This window comes from Ictalurus punctatus, chromosome 5, assembly GCF_001660625.3.
Source record: "Ictalurus punctatus breed USDA103 chromosome 5, Coco_2.0, whole genome shotgun sequence".
NCBI lineage: Eukaryota > Metazoa > Chordata > Actinopteri > Siluriformes > Ictaluridae > Ictalurus > Ictalurus punctatus.
Window position 1 is genome coordinate 33,324,580 of NC_030420.2, and position 27,729 is coordinate 33,352,308.

General features: G+C 40.1%; 2 protein-coding genes across 2 annotated transcripts in view; one reads left to right on the top strand and one right to left on the bottom strand.

The window, feature by feature from the left end:
• The first annotated feature begins 111 nt into the window (after window positions 1-111).
• On the top strand, window positions 112-17,767 carry stap2b (signal transducing adaptor family member 2b). Its single transcript, XM_017467440.3, has 14 exons — window positions 112-391; window positions 6,431-6,502; window positions 6,603-6,722; window positions 7,441-7,497; window positions 9,892-10,073; window positions 10,775-10,906; window positions 11,211-11,280; window positions 12,344-12,446; window positions 13,734-13,823; window positions 13,952-14,005; window positions 14,101-14,160; window positions 15,710-15,760; window positions 16,142-16,252; window positions 16,981-17,767. Exons 1-14 carry the CDS (start codon window positions 299-301, stop codon window positions 17,031-17,033), a joined length of 1,248 nt encoding a protein of 415 aa, XP_017322929.1. The 5' UTR covers window positions 112-298; the 3' UTR covers window positions 17,034-17,767.
• A 135-nt stretch (window positions 17,768-17,902) lies between these two features.
• fsd1 (fibronectin type III and SPRY domain containing 1) overlaps window positions 17,903-27,729 on the bottom strand; it is a 20,677-nt gene continuing 10,850 nt past the window's right edge. Inside the window, exons 9-13 of the mRNA XM_017467449.3 lie at window positions 27,433-27,586; window positions 26,833-26,915; window positions 26,381-26,632; window positions 23,953-24,041; window positions 17,903-22,846 (exon numbers count right to left, since the gene is read on the bottom strand). Of these exons, the coding sequence (XP_017322938.1) occupies window positions 22,736-22,846; window positions 23,953-24,041; window positions 26,381-26,632; window positions 26,833-26,915; window positions 27,433-27,586 (689 nt within the window). The 3' untranslated portion in view covers window positions 17,903-22,735. The remainder of the gene's footprint in view (window positions 22,847-23,952; window positions 24,042-26,380; window positions 26,633-26,832; window positions 26,916-27,432; window positions 27,587-27,729) is intronic.

Here is a 27,729-nt window from a genome sequence, read left to right on the forward strand (position 1 = left end):
CATAAATCATAATTAATCAATCTATTTTTTGCCTTTGGCGTTTTCTCATAACCAGGCAGTCATTTCAACAGAGGGGGCGGGGTCTCGCTGCTTACTTCCTTCTGTCACGACTCACCTGAAGAAAACACCTGGACGCACTCTTATCCACACACACACAAGTCTATCCGTCAGCGCAGGTGTATTAACATGTCATTACGAGTTGTTCGGTAGGTGTGTGTGTGTGTGTGTGTGTGTGTGTGTGTGAGAGAGAGAGAGAGAGAGTTTCTTTCCTCGCGCTCTTCGGTTCCTGTACGTGCCCATGGCGGCGATGAGGCGCGCGCAGCGGTCTAAATCTCAGCTGCCCCCAGTCTACTATGAGGGATTTCTGGAAAAGAGGTCGTTAAAGAATAAAGTGAGTCTCCTCTCTCATGCATTCATTCATGCACACTTATTGTGCAAATCAGCTTACATTTCATTTAGTCACTGAGGTAGTTCTCTAAATGAACATACAGGACACCTGGAGGAGCCCATATGGGATATGATATATATTCATAGTCTATACTGTAAATAAATAAAATGTGCATTGATTTGCTGGCAGCACGCGTGTACAGAGTAAAAACATTTCCAGTAAAGTCCTGCCATATATTTACTAGGGGTGTATGGATCCACTCCGGTCACGGTTTCCATTCAGTTCGCTTCTGAGATCATTGTGAACGAAATTCGAAGGAAGAAAAAAAATCGCAAGAAAAGGATCCTTTATTTGTTTCTGAATCATGGAATAAATACATCTTATAAATAAATACCTTTTGATGGAATAAACAAAGTGTCTGAAGCGGGGGGACATAACAAGTTCCGTCGCAGAAATAGAGCTCCAAAGTCGGCTAAAACGACCGTTTTTATAAATAAAAAGTGGAGGCGGGATACACCTGAGCAGGTGAAGGTTATGGCTTTTGGCAGGCTTTTCCTGGCAGCGCCGGGATTTGAATTCATGACCTTCAGCGCTATAGCTTGCGCCGAATAAACCGCCTCTACCTTCAAAATAACTCATACTAAACGACTCATTTTAAACCCAAATTTTTACTAGAACATAAACTTAAACTCACAGAGGGTTTGTGTTTCCCTAAAACGGTTCCGAATAAATGAACATAAACCAGAGGTTTACAATTATAGATAATCTGAACTATTCTGTTCTATAAATATACTTATATAAATATATATTTCTAGTCCGATATTTACACACAGAGATTAAGAGAAAGGTTTTCAGCAGCACTTCCTGCAGTAAGTATGTGGTATTTTTTTTTACATAATTACACATCACTGAGGTCATTTGTAGTCATTTGTGGAACGTGCTTTTCACATTGGATACTAAACGAGCTTAAAGTACATGTGCAACATTCTAACAGGTAAATAAACCGATCAGCCATAACATTAAAACCACTGAACGGTGAAAGCAGAGAATAGCACTGATTATCTCATGGCACCTGGCGCGGGGGAGGGGGGGGGGGGGGGGTGTATATTTATTAGTTGGTCCTCGAAGTCGATGTGTAAGGATCTGAGCGAGACAGTGCCGAATTGGTCTTGTCCTGTGGGGTGTTCCCAGTGTGCAGGGATTCCTTTTCTGTGTTTCCCTAACATCTCCATCGAACGAACCCTCCTCGTCACGCAACGTCTGAGTCGCTTTCCGGATTCCCCGGCTTCCTCGTTTAGCTCGAATTTCTTCCTCAGAACTCGAATGACTTACCAGAAGAAGGAAGAAAAAAAAAATCTAGGACGACACGTCTGAACTTTTTCACCCATGCCAGCTGTCGGCTTTGCTCGTTATTTACGTTTACGTTCAGACATTTGTTACGCTGGAGAAAGGTTTCCTGTAGATTTTACAGTGAAATATTCGTTGCCTTTTATAAGCTGCGAGAAAGCTACAGCTGTAAAACGACAGACATCATTTTTACTGCGAGGCGCTGTATATTTACAGTTTAATGAAACTTCAGTACTGATGTAAAAGGCTGTAAAATGGTGTTATGTTCCGCGAGTGTTAAGTTCATTACTATTGTAAATGCACCGTATATCTTTCAGTAACGATCATAACGACCGTCACGGTCAGTACGGGCGTAGCCAATCGGTATGTTTTGTTTTAATTTCTTTAAAGTAATTTCATTTTATTTCAACTTTTAATTGTGTTAATTTTTTATTTATTTTCTTGACAATGTTAGCCACTTTAGCATCCATCCAAACCTATAATATACTGTAAGTATCACTTTTACAACCTTGCAGTCATTTAGATACGTATTAGCCAACATAGGGCTGGGCGAAATATCGATATCATATCAATATCGTGATAAATGATTCCACGGTACACTTTTCTGAGATATCGTCGGTATGGTGGTGTATTTCTTTTGAATGTTTTGAATAATTACGAATGGAAATGGTACCGAATGGATGCCGTTGATTTGATGCACCATCAAAGACAGTTTAGTACAGTTTGTTAGCTAAACTATATATCGTAGAAACGTCCTCGAGTATCGTGATATGATGTTTTTTCTCATATCGTCACCCAGCTCTAAGCCAACAGGCTTTTTTCTTTTCATGGCAGCTTGTGCACAATAACTGAGTCATATGGAACCCAGAGAGAGGATTTTGAAGAATTTATGATATTTCTGGTCAAGCAGACGTTTTAGTAAGTCTCTGAGCTCAATACCGGGCTCTGCAGGCGATAAAGGTCAGCGCATGATGATACCTGACTCCACTTCGTTCCCAAATGATGCAATAAACTCTGTGGTCCTCCAGTCCGCACTTTGCTGATGGTGATGTGGGCAAAATTAAATATATATATATATATATATATATATATATATATATATATATATATATATATATGCATCAAGGATATAGAATCAGTTTACCTTGGATATGTTAAATGAGGCATAATTTGTTGTAACTGTAAATAAGAAACATCCAACGGACCATGAAAGGGGTTTTCGAGCCTTAACACGCCTGACAGAGCTCATAATAAGGGTGATAATATTTACATGTATTTATTGGGCAGTTCCTCTGGACTTTGCTCTCATTATTGTCTTCACTGGGGTGGAGCAGCGGGCGGATGATTTACGAACGCCGCTGGTGTGTTCGTGATTTTCGAGTGAGCGTAAGGGTAATGTTAGCCAGCTAGTTCGTTTGCTGTTTGTGTCAGTAAATGACAAATGACACTACTTAATGATTAGCGGTTACTCTATTACTCTATGAGCAGTCCCTCCTTGTGTTATATTTGGGCTATGATGCCCTATAAGGACCAGGACCCTGGATGTCTTCAATTAGTTGTATTATTCACATGACTACGTTTACATGTGTCATGGTCTGATGAGACCACGCTAGAACGTTTGACTCATAATTCTTATCGGCTCATCGTCCGAAGAACATCGCCGCGGTGAAGCATGGTGCTGGCAGCATCGTGCTTTCTGGCTGCTTCTCTTCAGCTGGGCGTGGGGCTCCAGTCAAGATAGAAGGAATCGTGCATGGCTCCAAATACTAATCTATTTTGGCACAAAACCTGCAGGCCTCCTCTGTTAAACAGCTAAAGAACAAGCACAACATTGAAGTCAACAAAGGAACGGCTTTAGAAGAAGATGGACGTTTTGGAACGGCCCAGTCAGAGCCCAGATCTATATTCTAAAAAAAAAAAAAAAAAAAACAACAACCCAAAAACTGTGGAATGATATGAAGAGGGCTGTGCACTTGTAATTTGATAGATCTGGAGCATACTCTGTGGTAGACTCTCACCCCAAAACCTGGGTTCTGTATTACAAGCAAAAAGTGCTTTAACGAAGTATTAATTAAGGGGTGTGCATACTTACGCAACCAGGCAAAAGTGTCCGGGATTTTTTTTTTTAAAAAACAAAAAAACTTTTTTGCACACTTCAGGGCCTCCGTAGTTTTTCTTTCTTTTTTTTCTCTATATTTTTTAAACTTGAATTCCGAGGGAAAATATCTGACGTGATTTTCATTTATTTATTTTTTTACCTCACAAAAACCTGCAATTTTAACAGGGGTGTGTAAACTTTTTATTTTTTTATTTTTTATATATCCACTGTACCTGTTGTCTGTGCTAAATTTAGCCTCGAGGTTCCTCCTGTATGCTGCAAAGCAGCACAGAATAAACGAGCGACACACGCCTTTATGATATTTCTTTTGTTCTTTTGTTTAACTGAGAGACTCGTCTAAGTTCCCCTTAACTAAGTGACAGCGTATCTCTGACAGAATCTAGTGCCGTATAGTGTCACCAGACGTCCATGAGAACTGGTTTAACCACCAAACGCCCCACACAGACACACCCCATACACACACACCGCACCCTTTACCCAAACACTCACTAACACACACACAAACCCGCTTGTTTGATGTGTTTAGATAAAACTAGGACGTCAGATGTTTGTGTATTTAACGGGTAGATGAAAATGAGCTTTCCTGTATGAACTTTTGTCTTTCAGTAATTCAGGTTACTAAATTGTTTATCGTTGCGGTTCCCAGCTTAGCGGGGAACGTCCCATAGCTTTGGTGTAAAGCCAGTACAGCGGATACGGTAGGCTCTTATGGCATTCGCACGATTGGCCTAAAGGAAACAGTGTTCGCTTAATACTCTGTGCTGTTGACCAGATGGCTGCGGGTTTGAATCCCAGTCGTAAATAAGACCTTCCTCTGGGCCACTGAGAAGGTTTTCACCCGTAGCTCATCACCATGTTGGCAGGTCTGCAGGGGTCCCCCCCCAACAGAATTGAAATGAAAGTTTGCATTATTAATGGGGAAAAAGATTTCTTTAACACTCTAGCATCTTAAATCAAACATATTGAGACATTTTCCCCATGAGGCCCACTTCATGTGTTATGGCAGGGGTGTCCAGTCTTGTATCCGGAAAGTTCCGATGTGGGTGCAGGTTTTCATTCCAACCAAGCACCTGATTCCACCTGTTTAATCAGTTGATCTTGGCTTTCAATAGATTCAGGTATGGCTTTGTCTTGGTTGGAATGAAAACCTGCCCCCACACCCGCCCTTTCCGGATAAGACTGCCCACCCCTGTGTTATGGGGTTAGGGTTGGGGCTTCCAGATAGAGTCAGTTCATATCAGAAAGTTCAAGACACCTGTGCAAATGTCAATGGGCTCAATTGAGGCAGTAGTGGCTTAGCGGTTACGGCTCTGGGTTACTGTTCAGAAGGTCGGGGGTTCAAGCTCCCACTGTTGGGCCCTTGAGCAAGGCCCTTAACCCTCTCTGCTCCAGGGGGCGCCGTATCATGGCTGACCCTGTGCTCGGACCCTGACTTCCTGACATGCTGTGTATGTATGTGAAGAAAAGAATCTCACTGTGACCAATAACGACTCATTATCATTATTATCCGTTGGCACCTCAGATATAACCGGTTCTTCAGTTTGTCGCTGTGCAGAAACACTGGAAGGTTCTCTCTCAGCGAGGGCTCTGAGTAAAAAAACAACAACAACAACACAGAAGCTAAGAATTCTTAACTAGTCAAATAAATCAGGGTTTTTTTTTGTGGAACAGTGAACATTACATCACTGAAGTTCTTACTGCACGACCGTCCGAAGTCGAATATCAGCAAAATTGACTACTTTAATGAAATAAATGTCCAGCTGTCCAGAACTGATTAAAACGTATTGTATGACGTCGCTTTTTAAAGGTTAACAATGCGTTTGGCATGAAACCTCCGAGCCACAGGTTTGTTGTTTATTGCCAGGACTGATGCAGGAGCAGGATTCCTCAGAGTTCCGAAACGAGTCCAGAAAGAAAGCGTGTCAGTGATTTGCAGCATGTTTACGTTCCGCGATACAGCACGCCGCCGAGTGATTCCGTAAGAATCCAGACAAACGATCGCAACCAACTCGATCGAGGTCGAGGTTTGGCAGGAAGGAATAGGAAACCTTCGCCTCCATTCTTCTCATTCCTCAAACCTGTTCGGCCGTTCCGGCCGCTAATCATTCTTTACTTCTGAGCGGCCGAATACGACAGTATAACCTTATGACAGGAAAAATCGCAGCAACAGTAGAACGGAGGGGAAAAAAAAAGCTTCCAGTCTTTGTAGGCTGTGTAAGAATTGTTTTTTTTTTCCCCCCCTCTGCATTTCTCACAAATCACTCGATGCGGGATGGACACGTGGGATTAGTAGGGTTAATCTGACATTGAAAGTCCATGAGTATACGCCAGATGTTTAAACACAGGAAGACAAAAGCATCGAAGGGTCCATCATTAAAAAAAAAGCAACAATAGCAGTTATTAGCTAAAATGGAGATGATTAGAAAATATATATAGCAAAATACATAAAAACATATTGCTTGTGTTAAATATTAAACATTATATACATATACACACATACACTCCGTGTGTTAAGATGGACATAGACGTGTTGCGACGTACGAAACACAGCAACGTTTTTCCGTTGTTCTTCTTAGACTGGTCGCAGGTTCTGGGCTGAACTGTGTGGGGACTCGCTGTTCTTCTACAACCACAGCAAGGACAATAACGTAAGTTCGTTTTCATTTCTTTTTTTACATTATGTTCTTAAGGATTTTATGCGCTCTGACAGGTTTTTATTCACATTTGTTCGTCTGTGCGTGCGAGCAGTATGTGGAAAAGCAGGATCTGTCCACCTTCATCTCTCTGACGGACGACCCCAGTCTCGATCGCAAACTCGACAGCGCGAGACTCCACCTGCGCTTAGAAGACGACGACATCTACCTCGTGGTGAGAGTTCCAGCTTTGAGACGCAGTCGCTAATCACGCATTTCTTTCTTTAGCTAACATTCTCTGCCTCACAGATTATTATTATTATTATTATTATTATTATTATGATGAAGTCGAACGTTTACACTGTTCTAATTATTACAGTCCAAAAATATCACAATCCAAAAATATATCGATTCCAATCCGATCCACTCATGTATGATCTTTATGCAGAGTCAGCTCGAATCGTTAGGATCAGAAACTCATCAGTACCTGGCAGAGAACAGCAGCAATCAGGGCGCCTCGACTACACCTTTTAAACCATTTACAATTAAAGACAAAATCCCGAAATCACAATTTTTACCTCCTTAACGTGTTCCACGAGTCATGTTGTGCTCGATTCGTCGATATCAATCGCAGAAAAGATCGAAATTCCCTCCACACCCGTTAAATAAAGATGCGGCACGTCCTCCGTACGAGTCGCTGTGAACGAGCTGTTGCTATAGAAACGACGACGCGTTAGAACGAAACACCCTTTTGACCAATCAGAGTGCGGAATCCAGCATCGATGCGGTATGAATGGAGACAACGCTAGTGTATTTGTTATTTTTCACAATCCAATAATAATATACGGAATAAGGATTTATTCACGGCTGCTCATTTCCCATATCATTCCATCCTTAAGGATTAATCTCCAGTCGTTCATTTCAGTGTTTCTTTGTCAATCTTAACGTTTTAGGCTCCAAGTCTAGAAGCCCGTGAGCTGTGGAAAGGCTTCATCCTCTCCATTGTTAAGGTCAGTAATGCTTTCTGTAGGCAGTCACATGTTTTGGGGTTACAGTGTCCTTTTTTTCTGCTCTTCTACTGTTGATGATGATGATGATGATGATGATGATAGGCCAGCGCAGATTCAGACTCCTCCTCTTATTCCCCAGAATGCCAAGACTCGATTCAATTCAATTTTATTTGCATAGCGCTTTCAACAATGGACATTGTCACGAAGCAGCTTTACAGAAAGATTTAGACTTCTTATTGCTAGCACAGGTTTATTCTCCTCATCTTATTGGCTGATTGATATGCCTGCATGCGTTTAGACTCCTCATTTTATTGGCTGATTGATATGCGTACATACGTTTAAACTCCTCATTTTATTGGCTGATTGATATGCGTACATACGTTTAGACTCCTCATTTTATTGGCTGATTGATATGCCTGCATACGTTTAGACTCCTCATTTTATTGGCTGATTGATATGCGTACATACGTTTAGACTCCTCATTTTATTGGCTGATTGATATGCGTACATACGTTTAGACTCCTCATTTTATTGGCTGATTGACATGCGTACATACGTTTAGACTCCTCATTTTATTGGCTGATTGACATGCGTACATACGTTTAGACTCCTCATTTTATTGGCTGATTGATATGCGTACATACGTTTAGACTCCTCATTTTATTGGCTGATTGATATGCGTACATACGTTTAGACTCCTCATTTTATTGGCTGATTGATATGCGTACATACGTTTAGACTCCTCATTTTATTGGCTGATTGATATGCCTGCATACGTTTAGACTCCTCATTTTATTGGCTGATTGATATGCGTACATACGTTTAGACTCCTCATTTTATTGGCTGATTGATATGCGTACATACGTTTAGACTCCTCATTTTATTGGCTGATTGATATGCCTGCATACGTTTAGACTCCTCATTTTATTGGCTGATTGATATGCCTGCATGCGTTTAGACTCCTCATTTTATTGGCTGATTGATATGCGTACATACGTTTAGACTCCTCATTTTATTGGCTGATTGATATGCGTACATACGTTTAGACTCCTCATTTTATTGGCTGATTGACATGCGTACATACGTTTAGACTCCTCATTTTATTGGCTGATTGATATGCGTACATACGTTTAGACTCCTCATTTTATTGGCTGATTGATATGCGTACATACGTTTAGACTCCTCATTTTATTGGCTGATTGACATGCGTACATACGTTTAGACTCCTCATTTTATTGGCTGATTGATATGCGTACATACGTTTAGACTCCTCATTTTATTGGCTGATTGATATGCCTGCATACGTTTAGACTCCTCATTTTATTGGCTGATTGATATGCGTACATACGTTTAGACTCCTCATTTTATTGGCTGATTGATATGCGTACATACGTTTAGACTCCTCATTTTATTGGCCGATATGCCAGTATAAGTTCTTACTGGCCAGTATACCAGCTCAGACTTTTGCTCTTGGGTGATTATTCAGGCTATTATTGGCTGATATCCCAGATCCTCTTCTCCTTATCCAGGCTCCTGGCCTTATTGGCTGATTTGCCATGGTTTAGCTATTACCGACATCTCCTGTCTCTTCTACTGTCTCTTCATCTTGCTGTTGGGTAAATAAACTTCGAGCTCAAGAGTATTCATGTCCAAAGTGTCTGTAGTGTACGAATGGGTGTGTGAATGTGTATGTAATCGACCCCCGCCTTGTGCCCCATGCCTCCTGGGATAAGCTCCAGGTTCCCCGCGACCCTGTAGGATAAGCGGTGTAGAAAATGGATGGATGGATGGATAAAGCGTACTCGGATGAAGCCTTAGTAAAATAATCAGAATGTTTCTCAGAATTATGACTTATTATTCACGACAGTACTTGTATCTTGGTATTGAACAGATAACCACCACACAAACCACCACAAAAATGCTTTCATTCAACACAATGTCAACACAAAGTACATAACAAATTTGATTATTCCTTTCCCTGGATGAATTCCAAACTGCATGCTTCTCCAGCGGAGCGTGTTACACCACATCTCGACACGGCCTTACTTAATTTACAAGCGCAAAATTCCGTGTCTTTTCCTTTTGACCGTAACGTACACTCCCCTGTGTTGCGGTGTCCTCATTCTTGTTTTCAAGTGAGTGCCAGATTATTGTAAGCATGTGGTTTTGTTTTGGTCGCTTCATTGTTTTTAAAATGCCTTTAATCGTTGATATTTTTAGCTACCGCGTTACGTCAAGTTTCTATCTCGTTACTGTTACGCTCTTTCCGAAATTCCCCGTTGAAAATGGCTCAGATGTAACGATTAAGAAAAGACGTACGATATGTCTTTGCAGCGAAAGACAGAAACAGCAGGGTTTACACGAGGGTTAACTGCAGATGTTTGTGTCTCGCAGCTGGAAGTGCCCACCACCCTCAACCTGCTGCCTGGTCAGATTCACATGCTGAGAGAAGCTGTGGAGAAAGAGATCGAGAGACTCAATGACATCACTGAAAAAACTGCATCTGCGCGACCTTCTATAACAGTAGCTTCCCCAGACCTTGACAATTACCTGTCCGTACTGTCCGAAATGCCAGCGTAAGTTCAGACTCCTCCTTTCATTGATTAATACAGGGGTTCCCAAACTTTTCCATTGCAAGGCCCCCGAAATGGCTTTAACATTTGACCGAGGCCGGCCTTTTGCAAGATGTCTTTAAAACACATTAAAAATACAGACTTCTGAATATATCCCCCTTTTTTTTTATTAATAATTACATCTTTACATTACATCAGGAATTGATTGTGTGTGTGCGGTTGTCTGAGAGTCAGAAAGAGAAAATCATGTATTTATTTATTTTTCACACCAAATTGTTGAGGCCCCCCCGGGCGCCCCCTGGAGGCCCCCAAGGGGGCTGCGGCCCCCACTTTGAAAACCACTGGATTAATACACCAGTGTAGTCTCAGACACCTCATCTGATTGGACGATATGCCAGTGTAAATTCAGATGCAAGTTCAGACTCCTGCCTTTATAGCCCAAGGAACTAAATGCTGAAGTTCACACTCTTGATCTTCTTGGCTGATTGAAGTACAGACTCCTGGTCTTCAACAAATGACTCTTTTTTTTTTCTTTTACATATATAAGTTTCCTTGCACCTGTTGGCTAATATTCCAGCGATATGCACGTTTTATGCCAAATAATCTGTGTTTCAGTGAGAAGTAGACGTGGTTTTCGTTTGCTCTTAGCCCACAGTGTCGAGTGTTGTGAATCGTATCGATCAAACCCGTGTGTTGCTCTGCAGGTGCTTTCACAGGGTGGTCCGGGAGGATGCCGAGATCCTTTTGGAAAAGCACAAAGGAAAAGGAAACTTGCTGCTCAGACCCAGCCGAGACGGAAACTCTTTTGCCGTTACTACTCGGCAGGACTTCAACGGGTAACACACACACACACACACACACACACACACACACACATATATGCACGCACAAAGGCACGTTCATGTATTTTTACACCTACTTTTATAATAAAATCATACATAAAAGGACCGTGACAGGTATCAGGTCCGGTATAAACCGGTTTGAGATGTAATGGGTGTTACGTAAACACTCTGTGGATGTGTTTGCGTTCCCTTTGGCTATGTGTCATAGTTGCTAATATTATACCTTGTGATGAGTGACTCTGAAATGAATGAAACGTTAAAATGACACGTCTCTCTTTCCTTTTCCCTCCGTGAACAGGCCCGTTGTCCGACATTACCGGGTGACACGGATCCCTGATGGAGGATTTGCCCTGGCTCTTGACAATCCAGTGAGTACAACACTGTTAGAAAGAACAGCGCAGAACATTCTCTTTCAGTTCAGCATTCTCATTGTACAGCATTCACTGTAAAATGCTTTCATATTCAGCACACCGGTATTTGTTTTGGCCAGGGCATTTACTGTGCACGGTACTTTCCAGTACAAGGAAGTAAAGAGCTTGAGCGTCTCTGGGAATGCTATCATAAAGTTGATTAATGATCAGTCAAAAATTTACATAGCACACATGTGTGTGTGTGTTTGTGTGTGTTTTGTATATGAGTAATTGCTGGGTTACGATTTTATAAAGCTGTGTTAGTTTCAAATGTATTCTAACCCATGCAAACTCAGATGAAGCGCCAGTCGGCTTTTTTGATTGCCCGAAGTATTGTTAAGATTTGGTTGCAGCAGATGAGTGAACTTTATTGTTGTTGCGCAATACGGGTTTGCTTAGTCACAAAGTTTGTGGTCGAGCGTGAACGTAAGATAGAGATCCAAGAGCTCGGTATAAAATACAGTGGATGTGGCAAATTGAAATACGATAAATCAACTGAGGCACAGAACCCGGTGCGCCGTTTAATGCTCGATTCTGATTGGTCAGAGGTTTGCGAAGGAATTTTCTTTAACGGCAGCTGGTTAATCACAGGTTTACTGATGCGTTATCGTTTCTATAGTAAGCGCGTATACAGTACGAAGGACGAGCCTCGTAAACAAGTGAAAAGCGTTTCTTTATATTAGTTGACTGGGTGCTAACCTATCGCAGGGCACAATCTCACACACACATTCACACGCCACGGACAATTCGGACACGCCGATCAGACTACAGCACATGTCTTCGGACTGGGGAGGAAACCGGAGTACCCGGAGGAAACCCCCGAAGCACGGGGAGAACACGCAAGCTCCGCGCACACAGGGCGGAGGCGGGAATCGAACCCCGACCCCCGGAGGTGTGAGGCGAACGTGCTAACCACTAAGTCCCCGTGCGCGCCGTTGGGTTTTATTCCTTACATATATAACTAGCATTGTGTAGGCTTTAACTTGCAGGACTGATCCGACACTGCACTCGTTTGTTCCAGGTTCATTGCACCTCACTCCATGATGTGATAGACTATCTGATGGAGAAGACTGGAGGAGCGTTCAAGCCCTTGATTCTGGAGCACACGTACGAAGAAAGCATCGGTAAGAAGCTCACGTGAAAATGATAGTGACGAGAAGCACCGTAAGGGTCTGATTGAACGAATGACGAAACGGCGACAGGGTCGAGACCAAGCTGACACTTTAACGTCCGCAGAAAGTTTTCTGAACGTCGTGGTTCCCGGGCCGTCTAGAATTTTAGTTTCGTTTAAAGAATCTTTCTGCGATGTTGTTGTTGTTGTTGTAGGAACGCCCACACACGCGTTTTCCATGTTAGATTTTGTTTACAATCTTATATAAGTTCTTAGAACTACCCTGCAAAATAGTTACACAAATCCAATCTAATCTGATTTGAATCTTGTGCTTGTGACCGATAAAGAACGCATTAATCACAACTTTCTGCCTGCGTAGACTCGCGTAGACGCACGACTTGCCTCTTGATAAGGAACCATTGCCTCTGCAGTGTTTGGGAAGGTCGGTGCGCGTTTCCTGTAAGAAAACACACCCATACCTGTATCAGCTCGCCCTTTTTGCAGCCTGTATAAAATGTTTCCTAATCTGACAGGTCAGATTCTGACCTCTGTGACGTAGGTTTATGGCACCAGGAGAGATGTAAACGCACATAAACCTTGTGTTCAGCCCATCTCTTTCCTAGAACTGCGTTTAGGAGATCAGTGTGACTGATATGTCTGTGTGTGTGTGCGAATCTGATCGCGTGCTCAGTGAAATCTGGGAATCAGAAAGGAACCGGATTGCACGCATCTGATCTGATCTGATCTGATCTGATACTTCTTATCGATATCAGGCGTACATTTGTTTTGTTTACGAACAGATTTGCACTCAGGTCTCCATCAGTGATGAAGATTAGTTCAACAAAACAGGCTTCACGTGAGAACTTTCATGAACTTCCTGGTTACACGGCTGCACTATCGGACCATGTTACTACACGGTTATAGACGGGAATTATTAATAATCACTCTCTCTATTGTCACACACGGGTTCCCTTTCGAGTCTGGTTCCTCTTAAGGTTTCTTCCTCATATCGTCTCAGGGAGACGGAGATGAATAATAATAGATCAGAGTATACAAGCTAACCTGGCCAATGGTTCTGTTATTCAATACAATTGGTAGCCAAATATTAGCAAAGTTGCTATACTGCTGTACTCGGCTTGGCCTAGCGTTAATGGGTTCTCCACACTGTACCTGTTCCTCAATCTCCATATAGAGATCTTCTCCTGCTTTAATGTGTGTGTGTGTGTGTGTGTGTTGTGAGCATGCCCAGTAATGCCTCGACTTCTCTTGTAATCCACAACGTGTCATTTTTTTCTTTCAGAGTATGTAACGGACGATAAGGAGAACGGAGAGAAGAGTGTGTGCTTTGCATCCAGCAGCCCTTTGCCCCCTAAACTACCCCCCAAACCAGGTACTACACATGTTCTTATAACACACACACACACACACACACACACACTCTACATATGTATACATATACAAAAAAACACAAATATAGGCATTAACATTATGATATTAACAATGACATTAACCCTCTAGCTCCAAAGAAGAAAAATTCTGGTCCAGACAATAACATCTACCAAAACCCCTCTGGTCAGTCCCCGAGTCATTTCTTTGTTTCCCCTCTCATCTCATTGCGCCGTGTGTGTAAAGTGTGTGTAAAGTGTGTGTGTGTGTGTATATTTCAGATGAGGATGAGAACAACGTTGATGCAGTTCCTCCGCTCGCCTTGCCTCGGCCCGCCCCAGGTAAAGAATGCGCTTTAAAGAATCTTTACGCTCAAATGAAGAACTTGAGATTTTAGCACCACACTGCTAGCGCTCGTAAACAAACAGCTGTAAGAAGGTCGTGAATACGATAAATATGACAGATAAATAAAAAAGACATATAAATAAGAACAGTAACATTTGAAGAATATTTGGAGAACTGAAATTACACAGCATGATATCTAGGACTTACTGTAGTAGCAAGCTCAGCTACTGTTTCCCACAATATAATAATTAGCTTAATGTTAGCTATTTTGCTGTGTAAAGTAATAGCCAAATTTGCTAGCAAGATATGTAATATTAGGTTAGCTATTGTATTGGGTAATAAAACTAGTAGCCAGTTTCTCTAGCAAGCTTACTTATTGCTTTACACAGTATAGTAATTAGCTTAAAGTTAGCCAAATTTGCTAGCAAACCTGGCAACTAGCCTAATATTAATAGCCTAATATTAGCTATCCTGCTAGTGAACAGGGCTCATACTTTACACAGTTTGCTTGTTTTCAGCAAAAATGTTAGCTAGCTTGACTACTGGATTACACAAGTACAACTGTCTAGTAAGTGTAATGTTTGATAGCTAGATTGCTAGTGACATTGACTACTAGTTTACACAATACAGTAGCCTAGGTAATGTTAGCTAGTTTGCTAGTGAGCCTGGTTACTACAGTATAATAATATTAACCTAATGTTAGCTAATTCGTGAGTGAATCTGGTTAATAGTTTTATTTACATGATAGTTAGTCCAATTAGCCAGCTTGTTAGGTAACAGGGCTACTGGTGACCGTATTCTGGTTTTCCAAATATAAATAAATAAATAAATAAATAAATAAATAAATAAATAAAATTGGACTTTGTTTCGTTGAGAGTAGGCAAAAGGTCGAGAGGCTGGAATTTGGCCAATAGTTGCCTGCAAGCCTTTTATAATCGACCAATCGGTGTGCGGGAAGGCGGGAATTACAGAGAGGGGTTAAAGCGATGCAAACATGCGCACACGTGATGCAGTATTAGACCATAAGCACATCATAATGAAAATAAAGCCGAATCTAGGACATTTTCTCAAATTTAGATGCTTTTTTTTAAGGACTGAAAAAGAGGATACGTCCGGGAAAAAGAGGACATGTGGTCACCCTAAGCTACAGGCTTACTCCCTACAACAGTTACTTGATAACTCGCTAGAAATCTTAGCTACTGCTTTAAAACCCCAGAAGCTTGGGTTGCAAAATTCTATCCGAAGCTCCAACTTTGTAATTATGACTTACAAGAACGATCTTGTGCAAGTTTTCGATTGAGGACTTGTATTTTCGGTCATTTCAATAGCACAAGAAAATAGCATCGGCTTGGTTTTCTGGCAAACTAGCTAACCGTAGGTTAACGATTGTGCTTATATGTGGTCATAAGGTGCCATTTAGCTTGAATTCAGCTTGTCGTTTACTCCGGTCACTCTCTAAGACTTTAAGGTCGAGACAAATTCTGAGGAAAAAGGTGGGAGAAAGTGTTTTATATGATAATGAGAAACATTGTTGTGTGTTTGCAGTGAAACCTTTGGTGCATCAGATGTCTCTTCCTGAACTGCAGATAGGTCCGGGTAGGTGACCTGACTTTTGCTTCTTATTTATTTATTTATTATCATTGCATTATATTGTAGATATAAAGATTTATATCAGCAATAATGATGATAACAGAGAATAAAACGCTGTGTGTTTAAATATGATACAAGTGTAGAGTTCAGGAGAAGAATTTACCCATAAGTCATTGTGATCTTACAGTATTCATGCTGCAAGCTAGTTAGCAGTAGACCAACGAATCACTTCAGTTACATTGTGCGTATTGTATTGTCACTAGCTAATTAGAATACTCGTTAGGAAAATATACCATACAAGTGGAACAGTTACTGTTTGTTCCTGACTGAAATACAAATCTGCTCCAGAAAGAAAAAAAAATCACGTTGATGAAATCTTTGTTCCAGGCGGGGCTTTGCTCCCACCAATTGCACGCACACGCAGCACCTCAGTGACCAACGAAACAAAACCAAGAAGGCCGGTAACATCACTGCCTGTCACAGACAGCCTTTCTCATAGTAAGAGTCAACTCCTTCATATCCATGACTTTCAGAACTATTAAAGTTTAGGATTTCATTTTTAAGGCCCTCTGCTGTCTGTGAAGGGAATTGCAATTACAAAACATTGACAAGCTTTTCCTCCTTTCATCATCCTTTCATCACCAGAAACCTGTAATGTGATCCACTGAATCCTGTGATTCTTTTAATCCTATTTTAGACGTTCAAGGAAAGGGAAGACAACTAGACTAGAAATTATTTAATTTTTTTTATTATTAAAATGAAATGATCATATAAACCAGATTTCCACTTATGGTAATTTATTAATTATCAGATGTGAAGCATTTGATTTGTTTTAATAATTTGGAATTATTATGGAGCTGAGTATTACTGCATTGTTGATTTAAAAAAAAAAAAGAAGAAAAAAAAGTAAATGATCACATTATTCACGATCATCTTACTTCGCATTAATCACTACATGAATATTCATGATTTTATTATTGTCATTTTTTAAAGACAAATTTTCGTTTTTAGTTCATTAAATAAAGTACCTGTAGTAAGACAAGTTATTACATATTATGTGTTATTATATTTGTGTTTTTTGCACAATATCACGTTAAGAAATGACCTGTCTATGATGTAAATCATCAAAATTTTTACAGACTTTATTTATTAAAAACTGAGCAGAAAATGTCAAATGTTTTGTACATTGAAATGTCAGTAATCGTCTTGTTTTTGCTTCTACGCAGGTTTTAATGAAGAGCTGAAGAAAAAATTGCAATCGATAGCTGTTTCAGAGTAACCTCTGACCCCTGGCCAACCAGCTTGTCGAAAATAAATATATATAAATGAAGGATTTATTTAATTTTATTTTATTCGTAAATGAAGGAGACATTGAAGGATGAAAAGTTGCAAAATTGAGCAATTTTTTCTTCAGTGTAAAATATACCATCGATTCACAGCCAAGAATGTACGTTTGGAATAGACTACAGAGTGCTGTGTGTGTGTGTGTGTGTGTGTTGTCCAGTTGGCTGGATGCTCGTGAAGCATAATGAAGATTAACAGCTTATTGATCCTGTACTTTAGTTTTTACCACGCCTCCTCAATGTAAATCAGGAAGTAACAGGAAGTAAAAGCATGTCTTTGCCACATTACCGTCTGTATCTGACATACAGTTTGTTCAGACAGTAAATCAATGTATAGCATTTTTGCTAATTCGAAATCTAATCTTCTGTATAGCATTATCGCTAATTTTTTTTTTGTCTTCTTTATAAACCTAGTTCCTTTTTTAACAGTATTCTAATTTAGAGTAAATAATGCAGCATTTCTTTTCCTACTTAACCGTGATCATCATTTACAGTGACTAATCATTTGGTTGTGTTTGTAATAAACGGCGTACGTTAAGCACAATACAGCATAGCAGCATTCTTTAAAATGGAAGGAATTTCTGTCTTTGTTCTCATACTGATGTCTGTGAAAAGCACCATAAATGTGAATGAAGAAATAAATCAATCGATCAATCAATCAAGCAAACGATTTAGTTGTTGGAATTTTCTTCTATTAGCCTTTTCCGAAGAATACAGCAAAGCCCTGACTGTATTCTTGAATCTGATTGGTCAGAAAGTGTTGATTAATATTCTAGAACAGCGTGTAATAACATGTAATCATTGATATGTTAAGAAGATTATCTTTATTGAACATTTATGGAAGGAGTCTCCAGTGCCAGGGCTGGCTTTGTAATAGCCAGAGGTAACTAATGCTGCAACTAAGTCTTCTGACAATATGGTAGCTTGTTGCTGCCAAACTATCATATTCATTATACTACAACCCCAGTTCCGGAAAAGTTGGGACAGTGTGGAAAATGCTAATAAAAACAAAAAAGGAGTGATTTTGTAAATGTACTGTGACTTGTATTTAAACAAACAAACAAAAAAATGTATAAAGACGAGGTATTTGATGTTTTATCTACTCATCTCCATAGTTTTTTTGAAGATGAAAGTTTATTTTGAAATTGATGCACGCAACACTTACTATAAAAGTTGGGACAGGGGTGATTTAATAGCGCATAGCGATGTGACAAGTTGAAATAAAAAGGTGATGTGAAACAGGTGAGGCGATCGTCTAATCATAGTATATAAGGAGCCTCCATAAAAGGCCTAGTCCTTCAAGAGTCACGAGACTGTAATGGAGATCCTGACATGGCTCGGGAATATTTTGGTAACGCTTTGTCAGTCGATACGATTCGCCGCTGCATCCACAGATGCAAGTTAAGGCTTTACTATGCAAAGCAGAAGCTGCAAGTCAACACTGTCCAGAAACGACGCCGACTTCTCTGGGCTCGGTCTCATCAGAGATGGACAGTAGAACAGTTGAATCGTGTTTTGTGGTCCGACGAGACGAAGTTTCAAATGGTTTTTGGACAAAACGGCCGTCGTGTTCTCCAGGCCAAAGAGGAAAAGGACCGTCCGAGCTGTTATCAGCGTCAGGTCCAAAACCCAGCGTCTGTCATGGTATGGGGGCGTTACACAGCAGTAAACAGTCGACTGTCCCAACTGTTTTGAAGTGTGTTGCAGTCATCAGATTTGAAAGGCGTGTATATTTTCAAAAATAAATTCAATTCCCAAAGTAAAACATCGACTAATGTGTTAATAATGTGTCTTCAATATAGCACAGCGTGAACTCAAGTTTCAAATGATTCTTTTTGTTTTTGTTTTTTTTGCATCTTCCGTACTGTCCCGACTTTTTCGGAATTGGGGTTGTATTAAGCATCAGGTCATTTCAGGTATGAATCAAACTGTCGCTGTGACAACATATTACTGCAGTAGATAAAACATCTCTCTGATAACTAGCTCGAAACTGTAACTGGGATGAAGTCTTTAAAAAGGTTGTTAACATGCGCAAACAACCGCAAATGGCTGTCTGAGTGTTTTATTACCTTGCTCAGCAGTACAACACGAGGAAGATTGAAGACGTTACAGCGTGTTATAATACGACAGTTTCAGCATTAAAGCATTAATGGTTTATATACAGAGATGTATAGTACGTCGCAGTAGACTGTTAGCGAGAATAAAAACCGAACAGCAGAGTGTAATATCTAGTAACATGATCACCGCGCACGTCATCTGAAAAACATGATAAAATAGTGTACATATTTGTGGAGGTAACTGGAATTTTCGCCTATGTCCGACATCTGTGTGCAACAAAAACAAGTACGACCTGTTCGCCGCAAGCGTAAAAACTTCGCCTTTACAAAGGCAGCAATACACTAAGGTACATCGTCTCTCACATACACACACACACTCATACACACAATCATACACACTTTTCGTCTATTGTGGTCCCTTCCACCCCTCCATATGGACGTCTGCTGGAACAACAATGTTGTATATATCCGATAGGAATCGTTTAACTACGAGCATTAAGTTAGTGTGCTAAATTGGTTCTGAATATAATATAACGCGAACTTCACTTGAGAAGCATTCAGCAGAATTAGACGCCTCATGAGTAAAAGACATTCAGTGCAAAAATGTGTTCAAACAAAGCCACACAACAGGACAGTCAACTGAAATGGTTTAAATGGCCGAGCAGACACAAGGAACTCGTTAGAAGTTTAAAAAAAAAAAAAAAAGAAAAGAAAATATATAAATATATAATATTTTGGTTTGCTATGAGGTGGCATTCAGGCTGTTCGTCAAATGTTATCCCTCCACACCCACAAAATGTCCTTAAGTAATACATAAAATGCTCTCACACTCGCATTTACCTTTCATTTCCATAAATTGCTCTCGTGTTCACACACACACGCAAAAAAAACACTCGCACTCACAATTTGACCTCACACATGCCCACAGAATGCTTTCACATTCGCAATATTTTACCTCAGATGTACCCACAAAATAATCATACATTCACACAAAAACACATGCCCACAAAATGCTTTCGCATTCACAATATTTTACCTCAGATATACCCACAAAATAATCACACATTCACAGAAAAACACATGCCCACAAAAAATGCTTTCGCATTCGCAATATTTTACCTCAGATATACCTACAAAATAATAACACATTCACACAAAAACACATGCCCACAAAATGCTTTCGCCAATATTTTACCTCAGATATACCCACAAAATAATCACACATCCTCACAAAAACACATGCCCACAAAATGCTTTCGCATTCGCAATATTTTACCTCAGATATACCTACAAAATCACACATTCACACAAAAACACATGCCCACAAAATGCTTTCGCAATATTTAACCTGACATACCCACAAAATAATCACACATTCACACAAAAACACATGCCCACAAAATGCTTTCGCATTCACAGTATTTAACCTCAGATGTACCCACAAAATAATCACACATTCACACAAAAACACATGCCCACAAAATGCTTTCGCCAATATTTTACCTCAGATATACCCACAAAGTAATCACACATTCACACAAAAACACATGTCCACAAAATGCTTTCGCATTCGCAAATATTTTACCTCAGATATACCCACAAAATAATCACACATTCACACAAAAACACATTCCCACAAGATGCTCTCATTCGCAATATTTTACCTCAGATATACCCACAAAATAATCACACATCCTCACAAAAACACATGCCCACAAAATGCTTTCGCATTCGCAATATTTTACCTCAGATATACCTACAAAATCACACATTCACACAAAAACACATGCCCACAAAATGCTTTCGCAATATTTAACCTGACATACCCACAAAATAGTCACACATTCACACAAAAACACATGCCCACAAAATGCTTTCGCATTCACAATATTTAACCTCAGATGTACCCACAAAATAATCACACATTCACACAAAAACACATGCCCACAAAATGCTTTCGCAATATTTAACCTGACATACCCACAAAATAATCACACATTCACACAAAAACACTTGCCCACAAAATGCTTTCGCATTCACAATATTTTACCTCAGATATACCCACAAAATAATCACACATTCACACAAAAACACATGCCCACAAAATGCTTTCGCATTCGCAATATTTTACCTGATATACCCACAAAATAAATCACACATTCACACAAAAACACATGCCCACAGAATGCTTTCGCATTCGCAATATTTTACCTCAGACATACCCACAAAATAATCACACATTCACACAAAAACACATGCCCACAAAATGCTTTCGCAATATTTTACCTTAGATATACCCACAAAATAATCACACATTCACACAAAAACACATGCCCACAAAATGCTTTCGCATTTGCAATATTTAACCTCAGACATACCCACAAAATAATCACACATTCACACAAAAACACATGCCCACAAAATGCTTTCGCAATATTTAACCTCAGACATACCCACAAAATAATCACACATTCACACAAAAACACATGCCCACAAAATGCTTTCGCATTCGCAATATTTTACCTCAGATATACCCACAAAATAATCACACATTCACACAAAAACACATGCCCACAAAATGCTTTCGCAATATTTTACCTCAGATATACCCACAAAATAATCACACATCCTCACAAAAACACATGCCCACAAAATGCTTTCGCATTCGCAATATTTTACCTCAGATATACCTACAAAATAATCACACATTCACACAAAAACACATGCCCACAAAATGCTTTCGCAATATTTTACCTCAGATATACCCACATAATCACACATTCACACAAAAACACATGCCCACAAAATGCTTTCACATTCGCAATATTTTACCTCAGATATACCCACAAAATCCTCGCACATTCACCCAAAAACGCATGCATTCACAATTTTACCTCATACATACAACTAGAAAATGCTCTCGCGTTCATACAAAATCACTTGCTTTCACAATGTTCCCCCTCACGCTTATACTCAAATAGGCTCACAAATGCTCTCACATTCACAAAGAAAGACTCACAGTCACAATTATACCTCAGATACACCCACAAAATGCACTTGCATTTGAGCAAAAACACTTGCATTTAATTTTACCTCATATATACCCACAAAAACGCTTTCGCATTCACACAAAAACACCCACAACATACTCTTGCACAGAATTCACAAAGTAACCCTTGTTCGCAATTTTACCTCACATACACCTACAAACTCTCGCGTGTAAACTAATTCACCTCGCACATTTTGGTGTATATGTGAGAACATTTCAAGATGTAAACAGCCTAAATGTCACCTCGCTTTTGTCGTCAGTGACACAAAATGACTTGACAGAACCATGCAACATAAGTACAGTCATACTGCTGTGTGTAAGTCTCACAAGTTCATGGATGAAATGAGAAAGCTGAAAGGCACAGATAGCTGGTGCTTCTCTCTTTTCTTCTCTCCATTTCCAGACACCGGAGCAAAAAAAACAAACAAAAAAAACAAATGTGTGTACTTTCCGCTGCTGCTAAGAGCCTGAGTGACAGGCAACAGTTCTACAAAGCAGTGGAGGAAGACGGTGGAGGAGGGCGAGTGGAGGTCTAGGTAAGGCTAGCGTTGGAGCTGCTGGCGTTGCTGTTCCTTTTCTGGCCGCACTGCACTATGGTGGGAACCTGCAGACCCGTCTGAACCGAGAAACTCCCGTTCCACACCTACACACAGTCCCAAAGCAGAAAATGTTAAGGATCATCTTTACCACATCCGTGATGAACTGAAACGTCTTCGGTCTAGAATTTAAACCTCAATACGTTCACGTGAAATGTTCTGGAGTTAAAACAGGCAAACTTCCATGGAGGTTCAGGAACCTTTTTGAGGAACTAGTGTTTTAGAATTCTTTTGAACCAGAACATTAAGATTGAAGTTGTTCTTTGAGGTTTTCTTTATCGGCCAAATATGATGTCATGACGTTAATATGGCGTTTTCAACCACCTGCACACAATAACTGTTTTTTTATTGTAAAAATTGTACTTTTTATTGTTCATTTTCAACAAAAAAAAAATTATCCTTACGAGTCACCTTGTTTTACATTCGCACTAGAATGTAGTTTGTCTCTTGTGCGAATCACTCGAGCCTAACCCTAACCCGAACCCAGTCATTTGGATTTTTCCCGATTTAGCGCACCATACCTAAAAAAAAATCTAAAGTGAAAATCTCAATTCAAATGTGGCTTGCTGCTGTCGCTGAAATGGCGGCTTATTGTTGCACACGTACGTAGAAAATGAAGTTTGACTTCGGCGACTTTGGCTATTACAGATCTTTTAAAAACATTCTCTATTGGTTTATTTTGTAAAGTTTCCATTGGAGCAAACAGTGATGTTCAATACAGAAGCTCCACCCCAATACCTCCTGCTCTGGAACAAATTTACAAGCTCTGGAAAAGGAACTAAAAGGTTCCTGGAACTAAGACCATGATATAATGGTTACGAATATGTATTAAAAAAAAAAAATTTGCTCAACTTAATTACTATTAATATGACGAATGTTAAGGTTTGGGTTAGGAGTGTGCTAGCGTTCATACCTTTTCTTACTATAAAAGAATATATTCATATAGTCTCGCGTTTGAATTTGTACAAACTCTCAAAGATGCTTTGTTCCAGTTTGACAACAACAAAGTATGACTCATTCAGTTGTTTCGCCTTTTAGGGCATCAAGTTTTCATGACGTCGCTTCTTTCTTGACATTTCACTCAGTCACTTCATGTCAATACCACACGGATACTTTAATGTGTTTACCAGAAGACAGGTTTGCAGGTGCTTACCATAAAAGCTGGAATAACCGGCTGCTGGAACTTGGTCCTAAAGGAATGCAGAAGTGTTTTGGTTTTGGCGTTGTAGAAAGACACTGTGCCTGGAAGGGCGGGGAAAACAAAGAAGTCCGAATTTTTAATAAATGATGTTAGGAATGTAAAAGGCATGCAGTCTGATTAAAGGATTATACATATAATTACACAATAACACAACATTGTATAATCATGAATGAACTATAATTAGTAAGTAAATCACTTGTATGTAGATTTACATGAAAATTATTAACAGACTTTAAACAGGTAAACATTTTCTACCTGCACTTTGCACTTCATTTGAATTAGTTTATATATAAAATTGATTCCTTTTATTTCCTCTTAGTTAATTAAAACATTTTGAATTGTCTAAAAAAAAAAGTATCAATAAACTTGATCAATTAAGGTATATGTTAAGACAGACACCAAACCATACTACTACATTCTCAGTACTTTATTACCTGGCACTGGATTTCCGTTCATTTTTTATTTGTAATTATAACCTTTAATCCTCTTCATTGATTACAACTGACCCGTTTCCTTTATCTAGGGTCAAAATGATAATGATTCAAGGTACAGCTAGAATACTGATATCGCGAACCATAAACTTACATTTCACACACTGTAAATGAAAAAGAAATCCCTATAAAGTAATATAAATATGTGATGCCCTTGTCACATGTGCTTGGTTAATCCTAATACTGTTGCTACATTATACTATTATTATTATTATTATTATTATTATTATTATTATTACAAATACTCGTCACATCCTGGTAGACATTTTATTATACGCATGTCTAGCCGATATTTTTACTAGATAAAACTTGGGGATGTGATTATTTTCCTTTAACAGCAAAGGGTTTTATTGCATGTAAACCATAGCAATTTGCCTACGGTTTAACAGGTTAACGAATTAGATAATGGCGTGTGTTCTCATCAGTTTATAGCTACATACTGTATAAAGTTGTGGAACGTCCATGAATCAGCCACAGCCTCTCTTTTTGCTCGCTCTTGAAGTTAATAAGACAAAAAAATTAAAATTTTGCAGCTTGTCATGTTACCAAGAACGCATTACATTTCTACCTCTGACACTGGAGACTCCTTCCATAAAATGTTAAATAAAATGTACTATACTATAGAAACGATACCGTATTAGAACGAGTGCATTAATAATAATAATAATAATAATAATAATAATAATAATAACAATAATAATATATTGTCTGAGCTGCTGTTATAGAAAATGAAAGGTGGATTCTGGAATCCCCTGACCCTGCGTACTAACAATTTACACCGATCATCCTGTTCAAAAGTTTACACCCCCCCGGCTCTTAATGTATCATGTTGCCTTGTTGAGCATCAGTGAATGTAATACGCGTGTACGAGTCCCTCAGTGTGAAAAGACGGATCTTGACATCACATAGTCGCTGATAGAAAGAGCTCAAATATGCAGAAGATGCTGGAAAAGTAAAGAATGTGCAGGACCTGGAGGATTTTTCTCAAGAACAGTGGGCGGTTTAACTGCTCAGGACAAACACGGGACTCGTGAAGAACTCTCACAGAACATAAACACGTCACGTCGTGGATCATCCGGGTAACGACACACGGGATTAAGAATCGAGGGTGTGTAAACTTTTGAACGGGGTAATTTTTATAAATTCAGTTATTTTGTCTTGTGGACTTTATGTAAACATTTGTTATGTGAAATAGTTTATACAGGACAGAACTAAATAAACAACAACATGGGATGTTTATGATCCGTCTTATTTTGTTAACAGTGTTAAGATACTGCAAGGGGTATGCAAACTTTTGGGCACAACTGTATATAATCAGTGCCTTCTGATTATTCTTAGTAATCTAATCAATATGTTTTGGGAACGTTTCCAGCTTGACCAAATCCAACCTGTTTATCTGTTTGTGTATCTGTTTGTGTGTGTGTGTGTGTGTGTGTGTGTGTGTGTGTGTGTGTGTGTGTGTGTCAGCAGTCTTTGGTCACAGGATGTTCGGAGGTGAACTGACCATCTGACGAGACAAGAGGACGTCCAGATAATCGATGAGGAAATTCTTCTGAATCGCAGCCCATACGTGGAAATTTCCTAAAGTTTATCTATGCCTTAACCAATCAGAATGGCTCGACCTGATGTAATGTCTAGCTTAGTGATTGGGTGAAAGTATAATCGTGGCTGTAATGAGTGTGTACGCAGAGCGGCCTACGAACTTTCTCCAATTGATTGCACCTCTTGACTCCTGGTCTTCATTGATCATATCTGGTCCCGTCTGAGGTCTTTAACTGTAATATTCCCCTACAAAAATTAAAAATCAAACCTTCTGATCAATCAGAATCCATAAACTGTTTCGACTTTTACTCCTGTGTTTGAAACGCACGTTTATTCGGTGTCCTCACCCTCGTCGTAGTTGCAGTAGACGCCCATGCGCTCGGGGATGGGGCAGTCCAGCGTGCGGGCCTTGTTGTTATGCTTGGCGCTGAGGCTCTGCTGCAGCCAGTTGTTCAGGTGGACGCACCAGGAGGCGCTGCTCTTCCCGAGCTGATCGAAGCGGCCGAGCGAACGCAGTGCCACGCCCGCAGCGAACGCCTTGCTCTCTTTATCGAACCGAACCTCCCAGTAGTGCTGCCCTGAATCAATCATGGTGTCACCTGCGTGCAAGTAATCACGGTGAGATACACCGATCTTTCCGTCACGTTAAATCGATAAACCTTAATTACACACTAAAGCCCACAGGAACAAAGACGTTTACACAAACAACAACAGAAGAATGCGGTAAACGCTACAGTAACCATCATCTCAAAACAGTCTTTATCCTCTCTACATGACGTTATTTCTCCTCCAGACTCACCCAGAACAGTGTAGGACTCGGCCGTGAAGCGGTCTCGACCCACCCGGGCTGACGGCGCTCTCTTCGGAGACATCATGGCCGTCCTGTGGAGATAAACACACATTAACACACCTCCGCAGTGCACGCAGACAGAGGAACGTTTTCCCAACAGCACGATCGCCTCCAAAGAAAGACAACGAACATAATACGCAACATATAACATAGAAGAATTAGATTATAATAAACCTTAGGCAATATTATCTAAAGGATGTGTGTCTATCCTTCTCTTCCGAAACATTTCTTTCTTTCAATCTGATCAATATGATGTAACACTCCTTTTTAAATAAATTAATTTAAAAAATAAGAAAGAAATGGGAGGCCCCATCTCCTTCACTGAGACTGAGGCACAGAAGCCACGCCTCCTTCACTGAGACTGAGGCACAGAGACCACACCTCTTTCACCGGACTGAGGCACAGAGGTCACGCCCCCTTCGTGGAAACTGAGGCACAGAGGACACACCTCCTTCACTGAAACTTACAGCCACATGGGCCACGCCTCCTTCACCGGGAGTGAAAATCAAAATCGAAGCTTCTGATTGGAGCAGGAGAAGCGGGACGGACCTGGCCGGAGAGTGCATAGGAGAGCTGGTCCTGCTCTTTTCCTTGCGGATGTCCTGGATCGGCGTTTTCCCTCCGCTACTGTCCCACTCCACGCTCAGGTCCTCCACCTTCAGGTTCTGGTGGGCCGAACCCGCGTCCAGCTTAAACACGAACGCTGGCGCGAGGAGGAGAAACAGATCCAAATAGAAATACAGAAATATTTGCTTCGTAATGATACAGTTGAGAGGAAAGTTTTGCACACCAGTGTCGGTGTCAGTCATACTATCTGGATTAACACAGTGTTTATTACTTTCTTTT

Coding starts and splice junctions, on each gene's coding strand:
- stap2b (XM_017467440.3), top strand. CDS start 299: ATGGCGGCGATGAGGCGCGCGCAGCGGTCTAAATCTCAGCTGCCCCCA. Junction 6,723..7,440: donor ACGACGACATCTACCTCGTG/GTGAGAGTTCCA, acceptor TTAACGTTTTAG/GCTCCAAGTCTAGAAGCCCG. Junction 7,498..9,891: donor TCATCCTCTCCATTGTTAAG/GTCAGTAATGCT, acceptor TGTGTCTCGCAG/CTGGAAGTGCCCACCACCCT.